We start from the raw sequence: 19,976 nt of genomic DNA, 5'->3' as shown, positions 1-19,976 counted from the left end.
AGGGAGAGGGAGAGAGAGAGAGAGAGAGAGAGAGAGAGAGAGAGAGAGAGAGAGAGAGAGAGAGAGAGAGAGAGAGAGAGAGGGGATTAGAAGGGAGGGCAGAGAGAAAGGGCCACGGTGTGAAAACGTTGAAAGAGTCATCTACAGTATGAGGAACGGAAGTCCCTCTCTCATGCTGACACACACACACACACACACACACACACACACACACACACACACACACACACACACACACACACACACACACACACACACACACACACACACACACACACACACACACACACACACACACACACAGCTCAGTGGAGATGATTCATCCACTCTGCTCCAGAGTAGGATGACTTACAGTATTTCAGCCACCGTTAGCTTCATTGCCTTTGATACAGTATTACATAATGAATAATTGCACTAAATGTTTCAGTCATTTCTTTGACAGGCATATTAACCAGCACTGTTTTATATACAGTATACAGTACAACCACGTTTCTTCATACAACGGTTTGTATGATATCTTACGAAAAGTTATGCACACGTTTTGTTTGTGTAATTTACTACGTAAATGTGCAGAGGTAGCCTATTATTCCAATGTATTTGGGAAGTACGAAGTCGAGAGTTGCGAAGTCCGCTTTGAGCCGACTCAGCGCCGTCCGAGTTATGTCAACTCAAACTTCTGAAAATAAATGAAGAGTTGCTAAAACCCCACTAGGAGTTGTTGCCAGGTTATCTATTACCTGTGGTTTACGTGACCACTCCACCTCTAATAGGTCAATGACACTGTTACAATATGCTAATAGGTGAGCTATATGTAAAAAATTTAAGCAAGATATGGCAACCTGGCCCCAAACTGCATTGCCTCGAGAAATCAGCCAGGCCTCCATAATAAGCATATGTCTGTTTACTTAACCAAGTTCATGAATGCACCTGTCTTACTAGAAATGCCATCAAAACACATTTTAATGCTGAATCTATTAGAATATTGCATTTGACAGTCAGGATGGCGTCAAAGTTATTCAATTATTACCACACCGGAAACACTTTCAGTGCTTATAGCTCAAGGGGGACATGGGACGTCAATAGGACATAATAATGGCCCGTTGATGGACACATGGGCTGCACTGATCTGAGCTGTGCGCTGTATGCAACGGCCAAATGTCAAGACAAGCTGACATATAGTATAGGAACGGAACGGTCAGCTAGAATAACAACGGCAGACACAACGACTGACGGACAGACAACAGGAAAGGAGGATGAGATAGGGGGGGGGGGGATAGAAGGGTGAAAGGCTGTAAAGATGGACATGTTTCATGGACTGCTAAAAGGTCATGCTGTAGGTGGGCTGGATCCACAGTTAATGGACACACGGATGAACTGGCACGACAGGAAGACAATGAGCTCCCTGTGACTTGCGTGACCTTTTCCGTTGGAAGGTTATAACCCTATGTGTGTGTAGCGTGTTTCAGTTTGATGCACAGGAGATTATATGTGCTGACAATAAGAGCTGTCAGTCTAAAGAGCTCTGACCAAGGATGCAAGCAAACTTACAGGCCCGCGTGATGCATCGCTCATCATCATAGCCTATGAGCCAGCATGAGAATGACTTGTTACAGTCTATATATAAGCAGTGGCGTAAAGTAACTAAGTACATTTACTCAAGTACTGTACTTGAGTACAATTTTGAGGTACTTTTACTTTAATGGAATATTTCCAATTGTCTATACTTTTACTTCCACTGCACTACATCTCAGAGGCAAATATTGTACTTTTACTCCACTACAATTATTTGAAAACTTTTGCAACTAGTTACTTTCTAGATATAAATTATTACATTATAAAACATACATTAACCACTTTAGCCCTATTTTATACCTAGGCTATTTGAAAATAGCCGATCTACAAGCTCACAACGCGTCGCATCGCGACGCGTTGTGAGCTTGTAGATCTGCTATTTTCAAACATTTTAGTACTTTTACTTTTGGTACTTTAAAGGGATACTTCACTTTAGGGCCGGGGACACATTTAAAAAAAATATTAAAAATAAATGAAAAAAGTTATGGAAAATTCATGGCCCCCTCACGCATTAGAGTGTCCTACTAATGCGTGAGGGGGCCATGAATTTTCCATAACTTTTTTCATTTATTTTTAATATTTTTTTCAAATGTGTCCATGGCCCGAGAGTGAAGTATCCCTTTAAGTACATTTTGAAGCCAATACTTTTGTACTTTTACTCAAGTAAATTTTGGATTCTGGACTTTTACTTGTAACAGAGTATTTCTATATTGCAGTATTGACACGTGAACACTTCTTACCGGAACCACCAGCACCGTTATGGCTTATTGGAAGCAACATTGACCCCCATGTATAGCGTAAAGAATAGCCCGTAGGCTCATCGTGATTTATGCTGATAGTTAACACAACACAAAGCCCTCCCCCCCCACTCAATCTGAGTGTCTAGTTGGTTCCACGGTACGTCAGTCACACTTTATTACGTTCCATTTATCAAAGGACAGGCCTCCGGTGTCAATACCTGGCCTCTCACTGGCTGTAAGGCCTGTCAATCAAACGTTATTACCTTTGAATAAATTCCCCATTTGGGCGGTGGTATTATCTGGCCATCAGTGGTCATTGCTGCATGAGATATGTCTTTGAGAAGTGTGTGTGTGTGTGTGTGTGTGTGTGTGTGTGTGTGTGTGTGTGTGTGTGTGTGTGTGTGTGTGTGTGTGTGTGTGTGTGTGTGTGTGTGTGTGTGTGTGTGTGTTTCAGAGACTAATGAGCCTGTAATTCTACTTACTCAGCCTGCGTTCCACAGAGCACAGCAGCAGCAGCTGTGCGTGTGTTTCATCAAAGCGACCGAACAAAGTGAACTAAATGATTTCACACCTTTGCTTACATGTACTATATTAAAGGACACATTAACCCTATTGACGATGTATTTTATGCAGTGATGGAAGAAGTACTCTTTTTTTTTTCTCAAGTAAAAGTATCAATAACCACAATTTAGAAATACTCTAAGTCTGATATTCAAGATTGGTGACAAATGTTCAAAAAGCTAAAATAGCCGATCTACAAGCTTACAGGGTGTCGCATGGTGACGCGTAGTGAGCTTGTATAAAGGCTATTTTTGCTCTTTTTGAAAATGTTTAGGGGGAAAACCGAAGAAAAACATGATATTATTGTTTCAATATCAATTTTGAGGTATTTGGTCGAAAATGGTAGTTATAATTTTCCTCACTTAGTATCAATAATGAAACAGTGATATAATCAGCCTTTGATCGCAGCACACCAGTGACACAATGGCATGGAAAAGCACAGCCTGGACTGAATTATTGCTTCAGCAGGTGACTAGCATGGTCCAAATAGGGAAACTATTTCTACAATAGGATACTTTTACTTAAGTAAAACAAAAAGTGAGTACTTCTTCCATCACTGATGTACATTAGGGGATCAGTTGTAAAGTTGTTCATGTAATTTATACCGGGGACAATTCACATTAGTCATCTAATCCACAAGGAACGTTATAATTGGACCTGAAGATCCAGTCAGCTGCAGACATTTTGAATTATTTTTGGAAAGAGGAACAATTAAACATGACACTGGAGGCTTAAGCGATGTCACATTTTATCTGTGTGTATATACGTGCTTGTGCTTCTGTTGGAAGTTTATATTCTCCTATTCTAGTTTCTAGGTCGATTTTGTTCTTTTATTCGTCATATTCAAAGTTTTCTTTTTTTTCCTCCAATCTATCTATCTGACCAAGACCCACTCGCTTTGTAAAACAAAACAAAAAAAGAAAGGAAAACAAAAGAAAAGAAATGTTCCACAGCGGTGCATCCGGCTTTGTCGGCTTTGTCTACACAAACACATTTGGCCCGTGTTCGAGCGGGGAGGGTGATATTGGTCATTGCACGTACTCCTACGGGCTGGGGCGGGGAGTGTTGGGCGGGAGGAGTAGGACGAAGATTCTACGTAGAAATATGTGTGGGGAGGAATTAATTGGCATAATGACTACATTGGGGAGAAAAATGGGTAAAACATGGTTGGCTACTCTAAATTAAAAATAAATGTGGTTACGTGGGTTATTCAAATTTCCGCAGTGTGGTGGACTGTGGGACCCAATGTGAGGTACCATATCTCTCCCCAGCAGCACCAGGGCTCATTAAACCATTAAGACCTGTGGTTCGGATTCTACAAAATGCCTTCTAAATCCTAACAGTTTTCTGAAAAACTTGTTGCTATCAGTGGTTCTCAAACCTTTTCATGTCAAAGACCCCCAAAATGATATGTATTTGGCCGCGGACCCCCATCTCAAAAATATGTTGTTCCAGGGACCCCCACAAGCAAAGATTTGAGTTAAAAAATGTTCTCTAAAAGAATACATATTCAAAGATTTGCACACATTTTCACAATTTTTCAAAAATAGCAGATCTACAAGCTCGTAGCGCGGCACTCGGTGCCGCGCTATGAGCTTGTATATCTGCTATTTTTGAATAGCCAAAGTGTAAAATAATGCCTTTTAGCTCAGATCTAAAAATGACACAGACGCTCTCCCGGTTTTAATGGATTAAAAAAACATCTTAGCTGGGTACCCTCTTCTCATGGGGGGCCCTAAAACGAAGCCATGTTAGTCCCTCTGCCTGGGCCCCGGGCTCGTTAAAAACTTCAGGATTCCAAACTCACAGAGTGAATACTAGTGTCTCACACCGTACAGGACAGGCTCATTAAAACAGTTGTACTCTTTGTCACAGCAGGGCTGAACTACAAATGCGGCCACAGCCACAGAAATAACATCACTTGAGTTTTTCCTACTTTTTTTCCCCCCACTGGTGCAGTCCTTTCCAACCACAGTTAGTAAACTACAACAAAAGAATAAGAAATGTTTCATAATAAACTACAAGGAGAGAAAAAAAGAAACATGAGCTATATGAACTACAACGACGTTATAAACTACGATATGTATTATACAGTACATGCGTGTGTGACGACAAGCCTGTCTTTCACTCTGTTGTCATCAAGCCCCCAGAACCCAAAGGTTGCATTGAAGCACATTGGACATGCTGGCCATTCATAGGTACTACAGCTTAAAACGGCCTGGGCCACTGTCACGAACGAGCGAAAGCGGTTTCGACCAATGGGCTCGACTCACAAGCTTGCGCACGAGCTTGCGCACAGGGTTACGCATGGAGGTGACCTCCGTGACGCAAAACGCCCGAAATAGGCCCCGCCCGTCACATTTCTCAACCCGGAAGAAGGGGTGATTTAGGAGTATGCGCTGGGTGAGCACCTCAATGCAAGTGGATGGGCGGGGATTTCCGGTGCCCTCTCTATTATTTTTAACTCTATGGTTGTCATCTGTAACGTTGTCTGGGGTTTGTGCTGATGTCATAACTATGCTTACTCTCTTCTTGTATAGGGTGTATAGTACGTTTGTATGAATCTTTTTTTTTTTAAATCATTGGTGGTGTCTTTTTTATGAAGTTACTCCTCCTATGGATGTTTCTTACTGTACTTGTAACGCACTGCATCTGTAACTGCAAACTTAAACTGCTGTGCTGTCTCTGGTGCCTGAATTTCCCTTGCGGGTGAGCCACATTCCTAGGTGGTTTGAAATATGATTAGTTTGTGATTTCTTCAGAAGTCCGGACACTCGGACACTGAAGCCTGACTTATAGACTGTTGTATGACAGAGGATAAGTTGAGCATTACTCTCGTCCTCTATAGACCGTCTTAACACAGAGTATAAGTTCAGCATTACTCCACTCTCAGGCTGTGAGGACAGACAGAGAGAATGTAATCGATGCATTCCTATGCTTAAGGCATATTCACACGAGGCATGACATGTGGTTAATAGGGGTGTAACGATACGTTTTAACAACGATTCGATACGTATCACGATACTTGGTTGTCGATACGATACATGAACGATACAGGTTAATTTAGAACGATACGATACGTTTCGATTCAGCGATTTAGTCGATACGATACATGAACGATACAGGACAGGTTAATTTAGAACGATACGATTCGATTCAATGATTTAAAATCGATATAGTAACTATTTATTTACCCAAAAATTCTGTGTGAAAAATAAATACCTGGATACTGGATATAAACCCCTCTTTCTCTTTTCTTCTTCTTAAAAGTACTTAGTATTGATATAATTGATTATTTGCATTGCAGAACGATTCGATACGATTATTTGCATTGCAAAACGATACGATACGATTCAAAGTCAAACGATACGATATTTAGCTGTTTGCATATCGATATAGTAGATCGTTGAAAATTCAAAACGATGCATCGATGCAGTTACTGTATCGTTACGGGCCTAGTGGTTAATGATCTCACTTCATCCATCCATCTCTCCTCTTTCTGATTTATCTGCTACAGTAAATCACTGTTGAAAATATGAACACACACACACACACGAAAATAAAAAACAAACAAAAAAGATAGCTATAATTCATTGTCACTGCACCTGTTTCTATGACAGCTCATTCTCTCATCCTCCCCATCTCTCTCTCTGTCTGTCTGTCTGTCTGTCTGTCTGTCTGTCTGTCTGTCTGTCTGTCTGTCTGTCTGTCTGTCTGTCTGTCTGTCTGTCTGTCTGTCTGGCTCTCGCTCTCGCTCTCGCTCTCGCTCTCGCTCTCGCTCTCTCTCGCTCGCTCTCGCTCGCTCTCTCTCTCTCTCTCTCTCTCTCTCTCTCTCTCTCTCTCTCTCTCTCTCTCTCTCTCTCTCTGTCTCTCTCTCCCCTTGTCTTCGCCTGTCAATCAAGTATGGGATGTCACCTGTCCATACTAAATTAAGTATGGACAGGAAATTGATCAAATTAATCAGGTGGACAATTAAGTCCACCTGATTCACCATGCATGTCTCTCCCTCCCGCCGTGTGTGTGCGCACGTGTGTGTGTGCGTGTGTGTCTGCGTGTTTTACATCTGGAATGCTAATGCTACAGACACATCATGTCATAGTAGTGTGAGCACCCCTTCATCCCCCCCATCCCCATCCCCTCACACACACATGCACTCTCTCTCTCTTTGCACATGCACTCTCTCTCTCGCACGCACGCACGCACGCACGCACGCACGCACGCACGCACGCACGCACGCACGCACGCACGCACGCACGTGCGCACACACGCACACACGCACACACACTGTCACACACAAACACACTCTCTCTCACACACACACACACACACACACACACACACACACACACACACACACACAGACAGCAATGTATAGGTTTACAGGTGCAAGCTCCATCGTTTTTGTCATTTCCATAAAAAGAGAAAGGGAAGAATAAGGGGGGGGGGGCAAGTGGAAGGGAGAGAGAGATCAATACAAAACAACAATTTATCTACAGATTTACATAGTATATCTATTCGATGCGTATACTGAGGTAAGACATAAGGTGCGGTAAGTACCTGAGATAAGACATAAGGTGCGTGAGTCATAGCAGCAAATACTGTATACTTTATACTTATATACACATATATATATAGAATTGAATTAACACTAAGGGGTTGTTTTAAGGGCTCCCAACCTGAACGCTTTAGTGTATTATTTGGTGGTATTAATAATTATTGAAGTGAAATAATGCCTTTTTTTTTTAAATTGCATCAGAATGAAGATAATATAAACTAATGCATGCAGCTTGACGTTGAAGGCTATAAAAACTGTGAGTGTGTGACTCCTGAGAGGAATATGAAATGCCACGTTAATTGTCTGTAATCTGTCTGCTGAGGAGAACAGCCTCGTGGAAAGTAATGTTTGACAATTCTTCATTGTATAAACAAGCTAAATGTGTTAAAGCGAGTAATCTGGCGTCTAATAATCCATTAAGACGGGGAAAGCATCTGTGTCATTTTAGATTTTAACCACTCTAAACCATTATTTTATACTTTAGCTATTCAAAAATAGCAGATCTACAAGCTCATTGCCGCGCTATGAGCTTGTAGATCTGCTATTTTTTTTATATCACCACTGATACACTAGCCTGGCTTCAGCTCCTGAATCTCTAGCCTCGCATTAAGGGTCTGGTGACGCTGTAGAAAGGCGGGGTTTTCTTGGCGGCCCGCCCCAATCGGGAGCGAGATAATCCAGCATGAACCAATCGCTAAAGAGAGCCACTTTGGCCACGCCCCCCATCTCAGAAAACAGCTGCACTGACGGGGCTTTCAGACTGAATGCATAATGGAGTGAAACGAAATGAAAATTCAGGTCAGAGTGTCAGGCTACTGATATACAGTATAGCAACATATACGTTTTTCAGAAACCATTTGGATTTAGAAGACATTTGTAGATGCGTTGGCGGATTGAATGGGTTAAGCTGAGACAGATACCGTATATCCTGTAGTGCTCAGAGACTGCCCCTGCTCAGTGGGCGCTGAGAGTCTTCAGTAAATGCCAAGCAATGTTAGATGGTTACTCAAAGTCAAAAGAACATTCATTCATTTTAACTTCGGCATTTCAAAGTAACACAGTGGGTTCAATATAGAACAATCAAGCAGTCTCAAGGCTCCAAACGACGCAGCAAACCGCTTGTTGCACATTTTTCACAGAGCAAACACTTTTGCCCTCAACTTTCGGCATTTATCAATATATCCTGACTTTGCCTTCAGCCTACGGTATGCTCAGATCTCACGTCTGGTCGAGAGCAGTTGTAGACGTTGGCTGCACCCATTTGTTCCATTGTAGACGTGCGGAGCAGCATTGTCTCACCGTCTGACAAGCATCTGGACACTCTGGACAGCGGGGGAGGCGAGCGGGGGAAACTCTTTCTTATTGGCTTTTCATGATTTGTTTGGTCGTATTCTGGTTCTTCATGTCGTAAAATCGGGGCGTCTTGAGAATATTTAAGGGCGTGTTATTTTTAATGACGCTCGTTTTCAGACGTGAGATTTATCAAAGCTCCGACCTATAGGATTGGCGGTATAGGATTGCTTGATAAATGTGACTTCGACGTTGGTGTACAGCCGCATTTATGGAAAAATATAAGCCGTTTTTGACGCTCCGTTGATAAATGAGGGCCCCTGTCTTTGTGTTCGGCCCAACTTAGCTGTTCTACGAGCTCGCAAGGTGTCACAATTCGACGCATTGTAGCTTATTAATTGTACTAATTTCTGTAAGCTCTCTCAGTGTGTGCTCACGCAGTGCACACGCACAGCTGTTGTATGAACTTAAAAAACACTGTTTTTATCAATGCATAATTAGAACATATGCCAAGCATAAGAAAGTAAACTACAGGCACATAAACTGCAGGCCTGGAGTATGTATATCCTATTTACCAATATGTTCTAAATGTTCAACGTTTATTCCTTTTTCTTATTTATTTTCTATAGTGTTCCCATATCGTATAGAATCAGGAAATTGTGTGGATGGGTATTCTCTCAGTCCCCCCCCCCCCCCCCACTCTCTCTCTCTCTCTCTCTGTGATTGATTGATTAGCAAGTTTGGGAAACGGTAGGGCAGTACAGTTACAAAAGCTATATGCTAAAAGCATAACACAAAAAAATGCCCCCGGGAGGCTCGTTTCCATTGTGGTCATTTGTACTCTCTCTCTCTCTCTCTCTCTCTCTCTCTCTCTCTCTCTCTCTCTCTGGCTCTCTCTCTCTCTCTCTCTCTCTCTCTCTCTCTCTCATCTCTCTCCTCTCTCTCTGGCTCTCATCTCTCTCTCTGGCTCTCTCCTCCGTCGCTTGCTCTCTCGCTCTCTGACAGTGAAAGCATTGTGCGCTAGATGATTTGCATTCCTCCACACGCTCTCCATCTCTCTGTCCCTCCGTATACCTGCACCTATACCCCACCCCACCCTCTCCCCCCTCCCTCACTCCACACACCACCTGGCAGGCACTCTCCTTTCCATTACTTATCCCCCTCTCTCTCTCTCTCTCTCTCTCTCTCTCTCTCTCTCTCTCTATCTCTCCCTCCCTCCTACTCCCCCCCCCTCTCTCTCTCTCTCGTGTTCTCTGTCAGCTGTGAAGGTTGAACGTGTCAGCGGTATTAACAAGAGGCCTGATGTGTTGTGTTCCAACCACAGAATGTACCTTACATCAGGCATTCTCAGCTGGCGTGCTGACAACATACAACATTGGACTGTCATGTCCCCGGAGGGCCCAGTAACGCTATATACATACCATATACCTACGCACACACACGCACACACACACACACACACACACCCACCCACACACACACACACACACACACACACACACACACACACACACACACACACACACACACACACACACACACACACACACACACACACACACACACACACACACACACACACACACACAGGGAGGTGGGGGGGTAGGGAACAACAAACACTCTGGTGGGGAAAACCATTTAATCTCCCCATGCACTCACAGTTTCTGATCCAAACAGTGTATTTTGTAGATTGTCCGGCGGGGAGCCAAAAAGCCAAAACATTCATTTTCTAAAATGTTAGCTATAGGCTGTCACATAATACAGAGGCTGTCACAATGTTTGCTATGTTTACATTTGCATATTTTGTCAACAGCCTCGCAATGACAGCCACTTAGCTGTATACCTGGATGTGTTTACTGATACGCAATTAAAAAGAATAAACTTTTAAAAAGTGCTCTCTGTGTAGAGAGTGTTTTAGTTTAAATTACAGCGAGAGACCTATGGGTAGTCAAAATTGCAAACGCTGTGTGTGTGTGTGTGTGTGTGTGTGTGTGTGTGTGTGTGTGGGTGTGTGTGTGTGTGTATGTGTGTGTGTGTGTGTGTGTGTGTGTGTGTGTGTGTGTGCGGGTGCGTGTGCGTGTGTGTGTGTGTGTGTGTGTGTGTGTGTGTGTGTGTGTGTGTGCGTGCGCACGTGTATGTGTGTGAATGCACGTGTGTAAATATGTGAGTGAGTCAGATTGTGTGTGAACCCAGCACAGCCTCTCTCTCCTCTGTCTCATCACGTTCCAGATGTTCTGTCCTGCTGCTCCCAGCCTTCCCTCCTTCCTTCCCTCCTTCCAGCCTTCCTTCCTTCCCTCCTTTCAGCCTTCCTTCCTCCCTAACTTCCACCTCCATACCCTCCTCTCTACACAGACCCTTATGGCTCCACTTCCACCCTCTCAAAGTGAAATGAACTCTGAGGAGTATACTGTTTGTTACACTTCCTCCTTTCCCTTCTGCTGGCCTATTCTAGGTCAAAGACCTTCCCTCCTATATACCCACAGGTCGGCCCTTATAAACTCCTTTCTCTACCTTTCCCCAAGGTTTTCCCACTCCTGAATGAACTCTCAAACCCTTACCACGCACGCAGTCACGCACACAAGCACATGCACGCACACGAGCACATGCACGCACACAAGCACATGCACGCACACAAGCACATGCTCGCACACAAGTGCGCACGCACCCACGCACGCACGCACACGCGCACAAACCTCCCTCTCCATCATCCACTATCTTCTTTATCGCTATCTTCCTCACCTTACCTCCCTTCTGCCTGTCTTCCTTGACCTGAGTCGCCCTGTACCTTTACTCTAAAATCCATGTCTCCTCTGTAGAGTTACTCACATTACTTTTTGTTGACTCCATGTATTGTCAGTCATGGAGTCGTCTAATGGTTCCCCGTTTCTATTATGCTTGCACCATGTTGTGTAACGCAGTTCTGGAGAAATGCGTGTCTAATTTGAATAATAAATTGTTCCTATATGGAGATGAATAATTGTGAATGGATAAATGCATATTGGCTCTAAGGGAGGCAGCCCTGATTAAAGTATTGTCTTTGTGTTGGAGCGTGAGGGCGTTCATTATTTTTTTGTGGAATACATTTCTGTGGGCTGACTGACTGCAGTGGTTGATGTTGGCTTAATGAATACATTGTTATTATAACAGTCTGTGTAGTAGAGTATGTTAATTCCATAATAACTAGCACACCAGCAGTGGTTGGAGGCGGTCTCCCTGCTCTTGCAATGGTAACCTCATGTCACCCTCATGTCCAAAACTGTTACTTTTCAGGACTAACAAAGGTCCTAGGTCCTAGGACCTTCGTCAGTGATTAAAAAAGCAAACGTTTCAGTCCTCCTAGGACCTAGGAGGACTGAAACTTTGCTTTTTGAGTGGTGCTAGCCACTCCAAGGAGTGACTTTGTCCTGGTGTCTGTCTGTGTGTCTGTGTGTATGAGCACGGCCTCTCTGTATGTTTGAGCACAGCCTCAACAGCTGCGGCTGATTGCAACACAAAGATGCAACCAGTTACACTAATTATACACACACACACACACACACGCACACACACACACACACACAACACACACTTTTGAGTAAAAATACTTAATGAGTAAAAATACTTAAAATGAGTAAAAATACTTAAATATTAGTAAAGATACTTTAAAGTTCCTATACTGAGTAAAAATACTTTAAATGAGTAAAAATACTTTAAATGAGTAAAAATACTTAAAAGATGTTAAAATGAGTAAAAACACGTAAAAATCAATAAAAACATTTTAAAGTACTTAAAATTAGTAAAAATACTTTGAAGTCATCAAAGTCTGTAAAAAGTAACTAACGAAATGAACTCATGAAAGGCACCACTCTCTTCACACTGGTGTGATTTTTTAAATCACTATGAGCACAAGATGAACATTATATAAAATACAGAAAATATATTTTCTTAAAGTCTGTCTAAGGAGTTTTCCTTCATTTTTATGCCAGTTTACCTTTATGTTTTTGAGACCGCCACACCTGCAGTCAACGGACAAAGAGGGGCGCAACAGTTTTCCCTGTGATTTTCAGGATTTCAAATTCAAAACTAGCAAAAAGCAGCGGATCTACAAGCTCGAAACACGTCACTTCATTCCGCGTTTCGAGCTTGTAGATCTGCTACTTTTTGAAAAATCGTGAATATTTAATCTTTGAATAAATAGCATTTCTTGAAACAACATTTGTAACTAAAATCTTTGCTTCTGGGGGTGGCGGCCAAAAACATATAATTTTGGGGGTCCTTTACATGAAAAAGTTTTGATCCAGGGACCCCCAGAAGCAAAGATTTCAGTTAAAAATTGTGTTAAAAAAAAAATGATTCAAAGATTTGCACACTTTTTTATTATCGTCAAGCTCATAGCACCGACCTAGCTTGTATATCTGCTATTTTTGAATAGCCCAAAGTATAAAATAATGGTTATAGTTATAAAAATAAAAATAAATGACACAGTATGCGTTCCCGGATTGAATGGGTTAAAGTGTTATTTATCTATTAACTCTTTCACTGCCAAGAGTATTTTCATAAAGTACTCCCCCAGTGCCAGCAATTTGCGTGTTTTTAAATTTTTAAATTTTTAAATTTTTAATTTTTTCATTCAAATAAATTATCTGATTGCAGTTTTAAACCCATACGACAGTTCTACCAGTAGAGAGCAGCAAATCGACACATTGATCATCTCGTTGAATCGCTCGCCCCCTCCCAAACAGGCTTACGTCACATCCGGTGATTAACCTGATGTGACTTTTTCGACAATCGCTGATCGGGCTAAATTACGATGTGATACACGACTACGATGACTGTTAGTCACCCAGACCAAAGAGAATAGAAGTAGACCTCTCCGTTCGTTTTTTATACCGTGTGAAAAACCGTGACTTTCCCTATTCTGGCCAAAAATGACCGCGGAAAAAACATGAGAACCGGAAACGGAATCTGCGTCATGAAACCGGAACCCAATGAGTCTGAAGGAATCAGAAAGCGAAAGTGATCATGAAAAATAAACAGAATAGCGCGACCACAGTAAAAAGTAAAAACTCGGGATTTCTCGTTCTGGCAGGGAGGGTATTCAGAGAAAACTCGGGATAACTCGGGGCTTGGCACTGAGAGAGTTAACAACAAATGTGCATTGAAGGAGGCATGAGCTCGGCTCTGAGCTCTCCCTGGGCTGGCAGAGGGAGTGTAGCGCCCAGGACTATACATAGACAATTGGCACTGGGTGAAAAAAATGGGGTTGCAAAATAAAAAATAAAATAAAAAACTAACCCATCTTTCTCCATCTGTCTCTTCTCTCTGTAGGACCAGTAGCAGTGATCAGCGGTGAGGAGGACTCCGCCAGTCCCCTCCATCACGTGAACCACGGCATCATCAGCCCCTGCACTCTGGACACGGGTCCCGATGCCGTCATCATAGGGATGACCAGGATACCCGTCATCGAGAACCCGCAGTACTTCAGGCACGGACACAACTGCAACAAACCTGCCACCTGTAAGTGTCCCAAAGAGAGAATTTTGTTGAGGTCGAACAGAGTCAGAGACATTTTGTGTTGTAAGATAGAAAGTTGAATACAAGAGCTCATGGGAGAAGTACATTCGACACGTTGGTGGTCCAGTAGTTCTCTGAGGAAAGCAGGTAGAAAGCATACCTATATACAGGGGTGCACATAACTGGTGCGCAGGTGCGCATGCGCACCAGTTATGCGCACCCACAATAAATAATGCGCGACACATCAGACGACGCGAGGCGCTTTTGCGTACCAACATTTGGGACAGGAATTTCCAAGCTTTTATTTTTTAGCAAAACTAAAAAATAAAAGCCTGGAGAATCGAGGCTAGGAATTTACTTCCTGAAGCCACACTCACACAATCACGCTAAAGCACGCGTCGGCCCCATGTACAGCCATTAGGCGCAGGGGGAGGGGACGCATGCTGCACGTGATTGTGTGAGTGTTGTTGCCTCGCATATGACACACAGACACGCTGCGACTCGCAGCTCGCTGGCGTCGCTGCACGCAGCCAGCAGCGGCTGTTGGAGGCACTCGTCACCGATGATGAACGCACCGTAATGGTGCAAAATATGCCGTGAACGTCCCAATCTGGCGGATAAAAGCAGCGCAGCACAGGGCACCAACCTTGGGGGGTTCACCAAACGGCGTGAGAAAAAAAAAACCGGCGAAAGACGGCGGAATTTGGAAGCAGAGCGTCCTTTTTTCTCGCGCAGCGCACAAAGAGTCTCCTTTGTGTCTCCTACCGGAACCGCTGCCTACCGGTCCGCTGGTCATCAAATTATTGGTTTAGAAATGCGACAAAAACAACAAAAATATCCAGGAATTCAAGTCTCCACGGGGTGACTAATCGATAGAAAAAAAACGTAAAGGGGTGAACTATACCTTTAAGTAAAAGCAGCAATAGTCATGTTTCTAGGGGCTAAATAACACAGAGCACCAGCTCAGCCTTTCTCTATGTCTGTGTCTATGGTATCATTATAGGATGCTGTAGAACAATTAAGCTGAGAGCAAGGTGAGGTCACGGACCGTTTCAGATGCTACCATGGGGCAATTGGCTGCATAGCCACAATACAAGGCCACTAGAAGTACTACAGCCTTGGCTGTAGGAATTCCCCCGGACAATCAGGCTTGTGAACGAACAGCCCAGGGAAAAACATAACAACAATCGCTAAAGAAACCTTGAACTTGAGCTGCTGACTGCCTGTTTCAATGGCTGCATTTCCTGAAGACCACTGTTTGTAGCTCATACTCCTATCACAGCATCTCACATGGAAGCAATGGACAGTCATTCATTTATTACTTGTGTTATAGTAATGACATAATCGCACTCTGTGTGTGTGTGTGTGTGTGTGTGTGTGTGTGTGTGTGTGTGTGTGTGTGTGTGGGCGTGGGCGTGTGCAGGGACGCTGGAAGTCATTTATGCCAGGGGGGGCTGGGCTTGGCGGGGGACTCCGCACGCGCGCGATTTTTTTTCACATGTGTCCCGCGATTTCTTTCACATTTTTCACCTTTTTTCACCTTTTTCAACAAATATTTTATTCCCCAAAGTTAAATACATCATTGTTTTAATATATAAGTGTGTATATAGACTTTTAAAATTATATATATTTGTTTAATTAAAAAAAAAAAAAAAAAAAAACCTGCAGCACCCTCAGCACCCCACTTCCCGCGTCCCTGGGCGTGTGTGTGGTGGAACAAGGTGTGCATTGACTCCAGTAATTACATTCAGTATCATTGAACAACAATAAAACAATTAACAATCAATATTGAAATTAAATTATTATTCTGTAAATCAACTGTCAACTGTTTAACATTAGGAAAAAGGAACATAATTATCTTTGTTGTGCTATGTAACAGCGTGTAATTATGTTTCATAAAATACATTTTATTTTATTCGTATCAGGCATTCTAATTAGTCATACTCTTTGGTACTCACCCAGCAATTAATTGCTGTGACTCTGGGTCAGCTTCTGTTAGAAATACCTGGCAGAAAACGTGTATTTAGTCAAATTATCTCCACTTTTCCACAAGATTCAGACACACGGACAGCGGCGAAAACTTTATCTCCAAATTTAGTTTGTACATTCTCTTAGACTTATGGTGGTAGGCTTCTTGAAATTACAAAAAGTTTGGAGAACAACCAGCATTGTATTGTATAGCACAGTGGTTCTCAAACTGGGGTGCGGGGACCCCCAGGGGTCCTTGAGGAGTTACATGACTGTAACTCTGAGAGTGTACAAGACTTAACTCTGAGAGTTTGTCTGAGAGTTAAGTCTGAGAGTTAAGTCTGAGAGTTAAGTCAGAGTTACATGAGAGTGTACAAATGGAACCAAATGGACCCGTAAGGGTCCATTTGGTACACCATTTGTACACTCTCAGAGTTATGGGATTTCATAGTATAGATTGGGGTCCCAGAGATAGCAAATGGTATCAAATGGGGGTCCGCCGTGGCCTAATGCTTATTAAACTGGGGGTCCTTGAAATTAAAAGGTTTTTAGAACCACTGGTATAGCAGACGTGAAGTCCACATACCAGCTCTGACAGTGTGATAAACCCGGTTCCGATTCCTCAATGTTGACATGCCCAGAATAATAGGGACTCTGGGGCAGATGTGAGTTATTTAATTAGAGCTTCCTCGTTTGATATTGAAATGGTTCTACCAGACTGTTGTCTGTGAACTGACTGCCACCCTGCTTTCATTCTCATTCTGTCATACTCGTTAACCTTCCTCTCACCGGACACCTCTCTCTCTCTCTCTCTCTCTCTCTCTCTCTCTCTCTCTCTCTCTCTCTGCTTGTCTCTCTATCTATTGAACAAAGATAGCACTCTGTCACTCCTGTGTAGAGAATCACTTCTCGTCTTTACAGCCACATAAATCTCCCCCAATCCCTTGTGAGACAGCATGTGTGCGCACACCCACCCAAACATACGCACACATGCACACACACGAGCGCACACGCACGCACACATGCACAGACGCACACACGCACACGCATGCACACACGCACACATACATTGATGCTGTTGCCCATGGCGATACTGATCCATCACAGGAGTCACCTTGTGTGGTTATCACCCACCATATTTCTACTGGCGCTGTGTGTGTGTGTGTGTGTGTGTGTGTGTGTGTGTGTGTGTGTGTGTGTGTGTGTGTGTGTGTGTGTGTGTGTGTGTGTGTGTGTGTGTGTGTGTGTGTGTGTGTGTGTGTGTGTGTGTGTGTGTGTGTGTGTGTGTGTGTGGAGGGGGGGGGCCTGAGTCTTGCATCAATTCACAAGATGATGATGTTGGATTTATTACATGTTCACACAAGCAATACAGAAGAGAGACACACACACACACACACACACACACACACACACACACACACACACACACACACACACACACACACACACACACACACACACACACACACAGTAAAACGGACTGCATCATTGATCAGATAAGGCCAGTAAATCTCACAGGCTTTAACCATAAATTTACGCACTGCCCCTTTAGCAGCATAACAGCAATATGCTACAAATAGATTGTCACCTTTATTCTTCTTTATTTTTAATTTATTTAAATTAGTTACTTTAAATGAGGTGTAGGCGTAGGTGTGTTTTTTAATGTATTTATTATTATTATGTATATTATTATATTATTTTGTTTACAAAAAAGCTCTCCATCCCGAAAACTCTAAATCTATCGCCATGTGTTCGGGGGATTGTATGCATCAGCTTCACTGATTGGCCAACCCAAACCGCCGGCTTCACGGATTGGCGGAGCTCCACGTCACATTTGTGCCGCTAAGCCAGTATAAATCCCTGATTGGCTAACCCGACCTGTCGGCTTAACCGATTGGCCGAGCTTCGCATAGTGTGTGTGCCGCATAGTCAATATAAAGGGAACGACTTGCATCGTACCCGACCTGCAAGTATCTCATTTATTACAATGACATAATACGGTGTGTGTGTGTGTGGACAATAAACTGTCTTGTACTGTACTTGAACTTATTCTTATGCTGCACAAGGGCAGATACAAAGGTACAGTCTACCATTCATTTTCAATGGAGGCCAGCAACATGAAGATACAAAGCAACATCCGACGTTTGTAGATCTGCTACAAAAGATACAAAGATACAAAGATACAAATTCACGTTGAGCTGGGTTCAACTTCCAGATACTAAACTACAACTGTAGCTCAGATGATGGACACATGCTTGATGACGTCAACGAATGCTGAGCAACACAGATACAAAGTGACAGAGCGACACATTATGCTGTGTATCTTTGTATCTTTATATCTGCCTGTGTGAACGCAGCAGTATTATTTTTTGAATGTAATGTGATTATTTCGTAGAGCTTCTATGTTCCATCAACGTGCCCTTCATTCCAATACACAAGTGAACCTTTCACCCTGAATTTTAATTGAAATCTCCAAGGTTATTACGTACTTGATAATTGATCTGTGATGTGTGTGTGCACACACACACATGCACATAGGCACACATGCACGCACACACACACGCACGCGCGCACACGCACGCGCACACACACGCACACGCACACGCACGCACGCACGCACGCACGCACGCACGCACGCACGCACGCACGCACGCACACCGCCCCAGCCATCCATCATCTGCTGTTTTATTTGACCTGCATTTGTGCAGTTTGTGTATAACATTACACACTATCAAGTTTCCTTGGCAAATCCTGGTGGAGTAACAGTGCAGCAAGCATACAGGACAGTACAGTATATAGTACTGTACAGTACAGTATATAATACAGTACAGTACAGCACAGCACAGCATAGGACAGTACAGCACTATACATCATGGTATTGTATAGTATTACAGTACAGTATAGTACAGTACAGTGTACTGAACTACAGTACAGTATAGTACACTAAATACGTCATATTACAGTATAGTATAGTATAGTATAGATTAGATGTCTTCATTATCCACAAGGGAAAATTGTTTTGCTATATATAGTATAATATAATATTCTGTAGTATAGCCTGCGGCAACTGTTCATTTTGACTGATTGTAGACATTTCTTCTCCAGTCAATTATGGTTTCACGTCACATTTTGCCAATGTTATTTGTATTGGATGTCATGTCAAAGAGTGCCTAAGCAAGACACTTACTTAACCACTTAAACACTTGGTGAAACGGACCTGAGTTGCAACCATACTTTTTCACGACCCCTCACAACACAACGTGATGTGAGCTTGTAGAACTGCTATTTTTGGCAAGCGTTTCCCCAGAGTAGGAATGGTGAGGTTCAAGTGGTTTAACCCCTAACTGCTCCCCCGTGTGATCACTTGAGCACAGCGGTGGAAAAAGTACTCACATTTTTTTACTTAAGTAAAAGTATGGTATCAATACTGCAATGTAGAAATACTCTGTTACAAGTAAAAGTCAGAAATTCTAAATTTACCTGAGTAAAAGTTCAAAAGTATTGGTATGAAAATGTACTTAAAGTATCAAAAGTAGAAAGTACTCATTCTGCAGAATGTCCCATTTCACAAGTTTTCAAATAAAAATCATTTGAAAGTAGCAGATCTACAAACTTGTAGATCTGCTATTTTCAAATGGCCGAATTGTAGGGCTGAAGTGATTAATGTATGTTTTCTAATAATAATCCAAATCTACAAAGTAACTAAAGTTTTCAAATAATTGTAGTGGAGTAAAAGTACAATATTTGCCTCTGAGATGTTGTGGAGTAGAAGTACAAGTATTGACAATTGGAAATAC

At 42.7% G+C, this 19,976-nt stretch overlaps 1 protein-coding gene across 1 annotated transcript in view; it reads left to right on the top strand.

Moving 5' to 3' along the window:
• ntrk3a (neurotrophic tyrosine kinase, receptor, type 3a) overlaps nucleotides 1-19,976 on the top strand; it is a gene marked incomplete at both ends in the record, with an annotated part of 165,790 nt that overhangs the window by 92,005 nt on the left and 53,809 nt on the right. Inside the window, one exon of the mRNA XM_080438187.1 lies at nucleotides 14,026-14,214. Within this exon, the coding sequence (XP_080294313.1) occupies nucleotides 14,026-14,214 (189 nt within the window). The remainder of the gene's footprint in view (nucleotides 1-14,025; nucleotides 14,215-19,976) is intronic.

This window comes from Gymnoscopelus braueri (genome assembly GCF_963280865.1).
Source record: "Gymnoscopelus braueri genome assembly, chromosome: 9".
NCBI classification, from domain to species: Eukaryota; Metazoa; Chordata; class Actinopteri; order Myctophiformes; family Myctophidae; genus Gymnoscopelus; species Gymnoscopelus braueri.
This window is presented reverse-complemented; position numbering and strand designations above follow the sequence as displayed.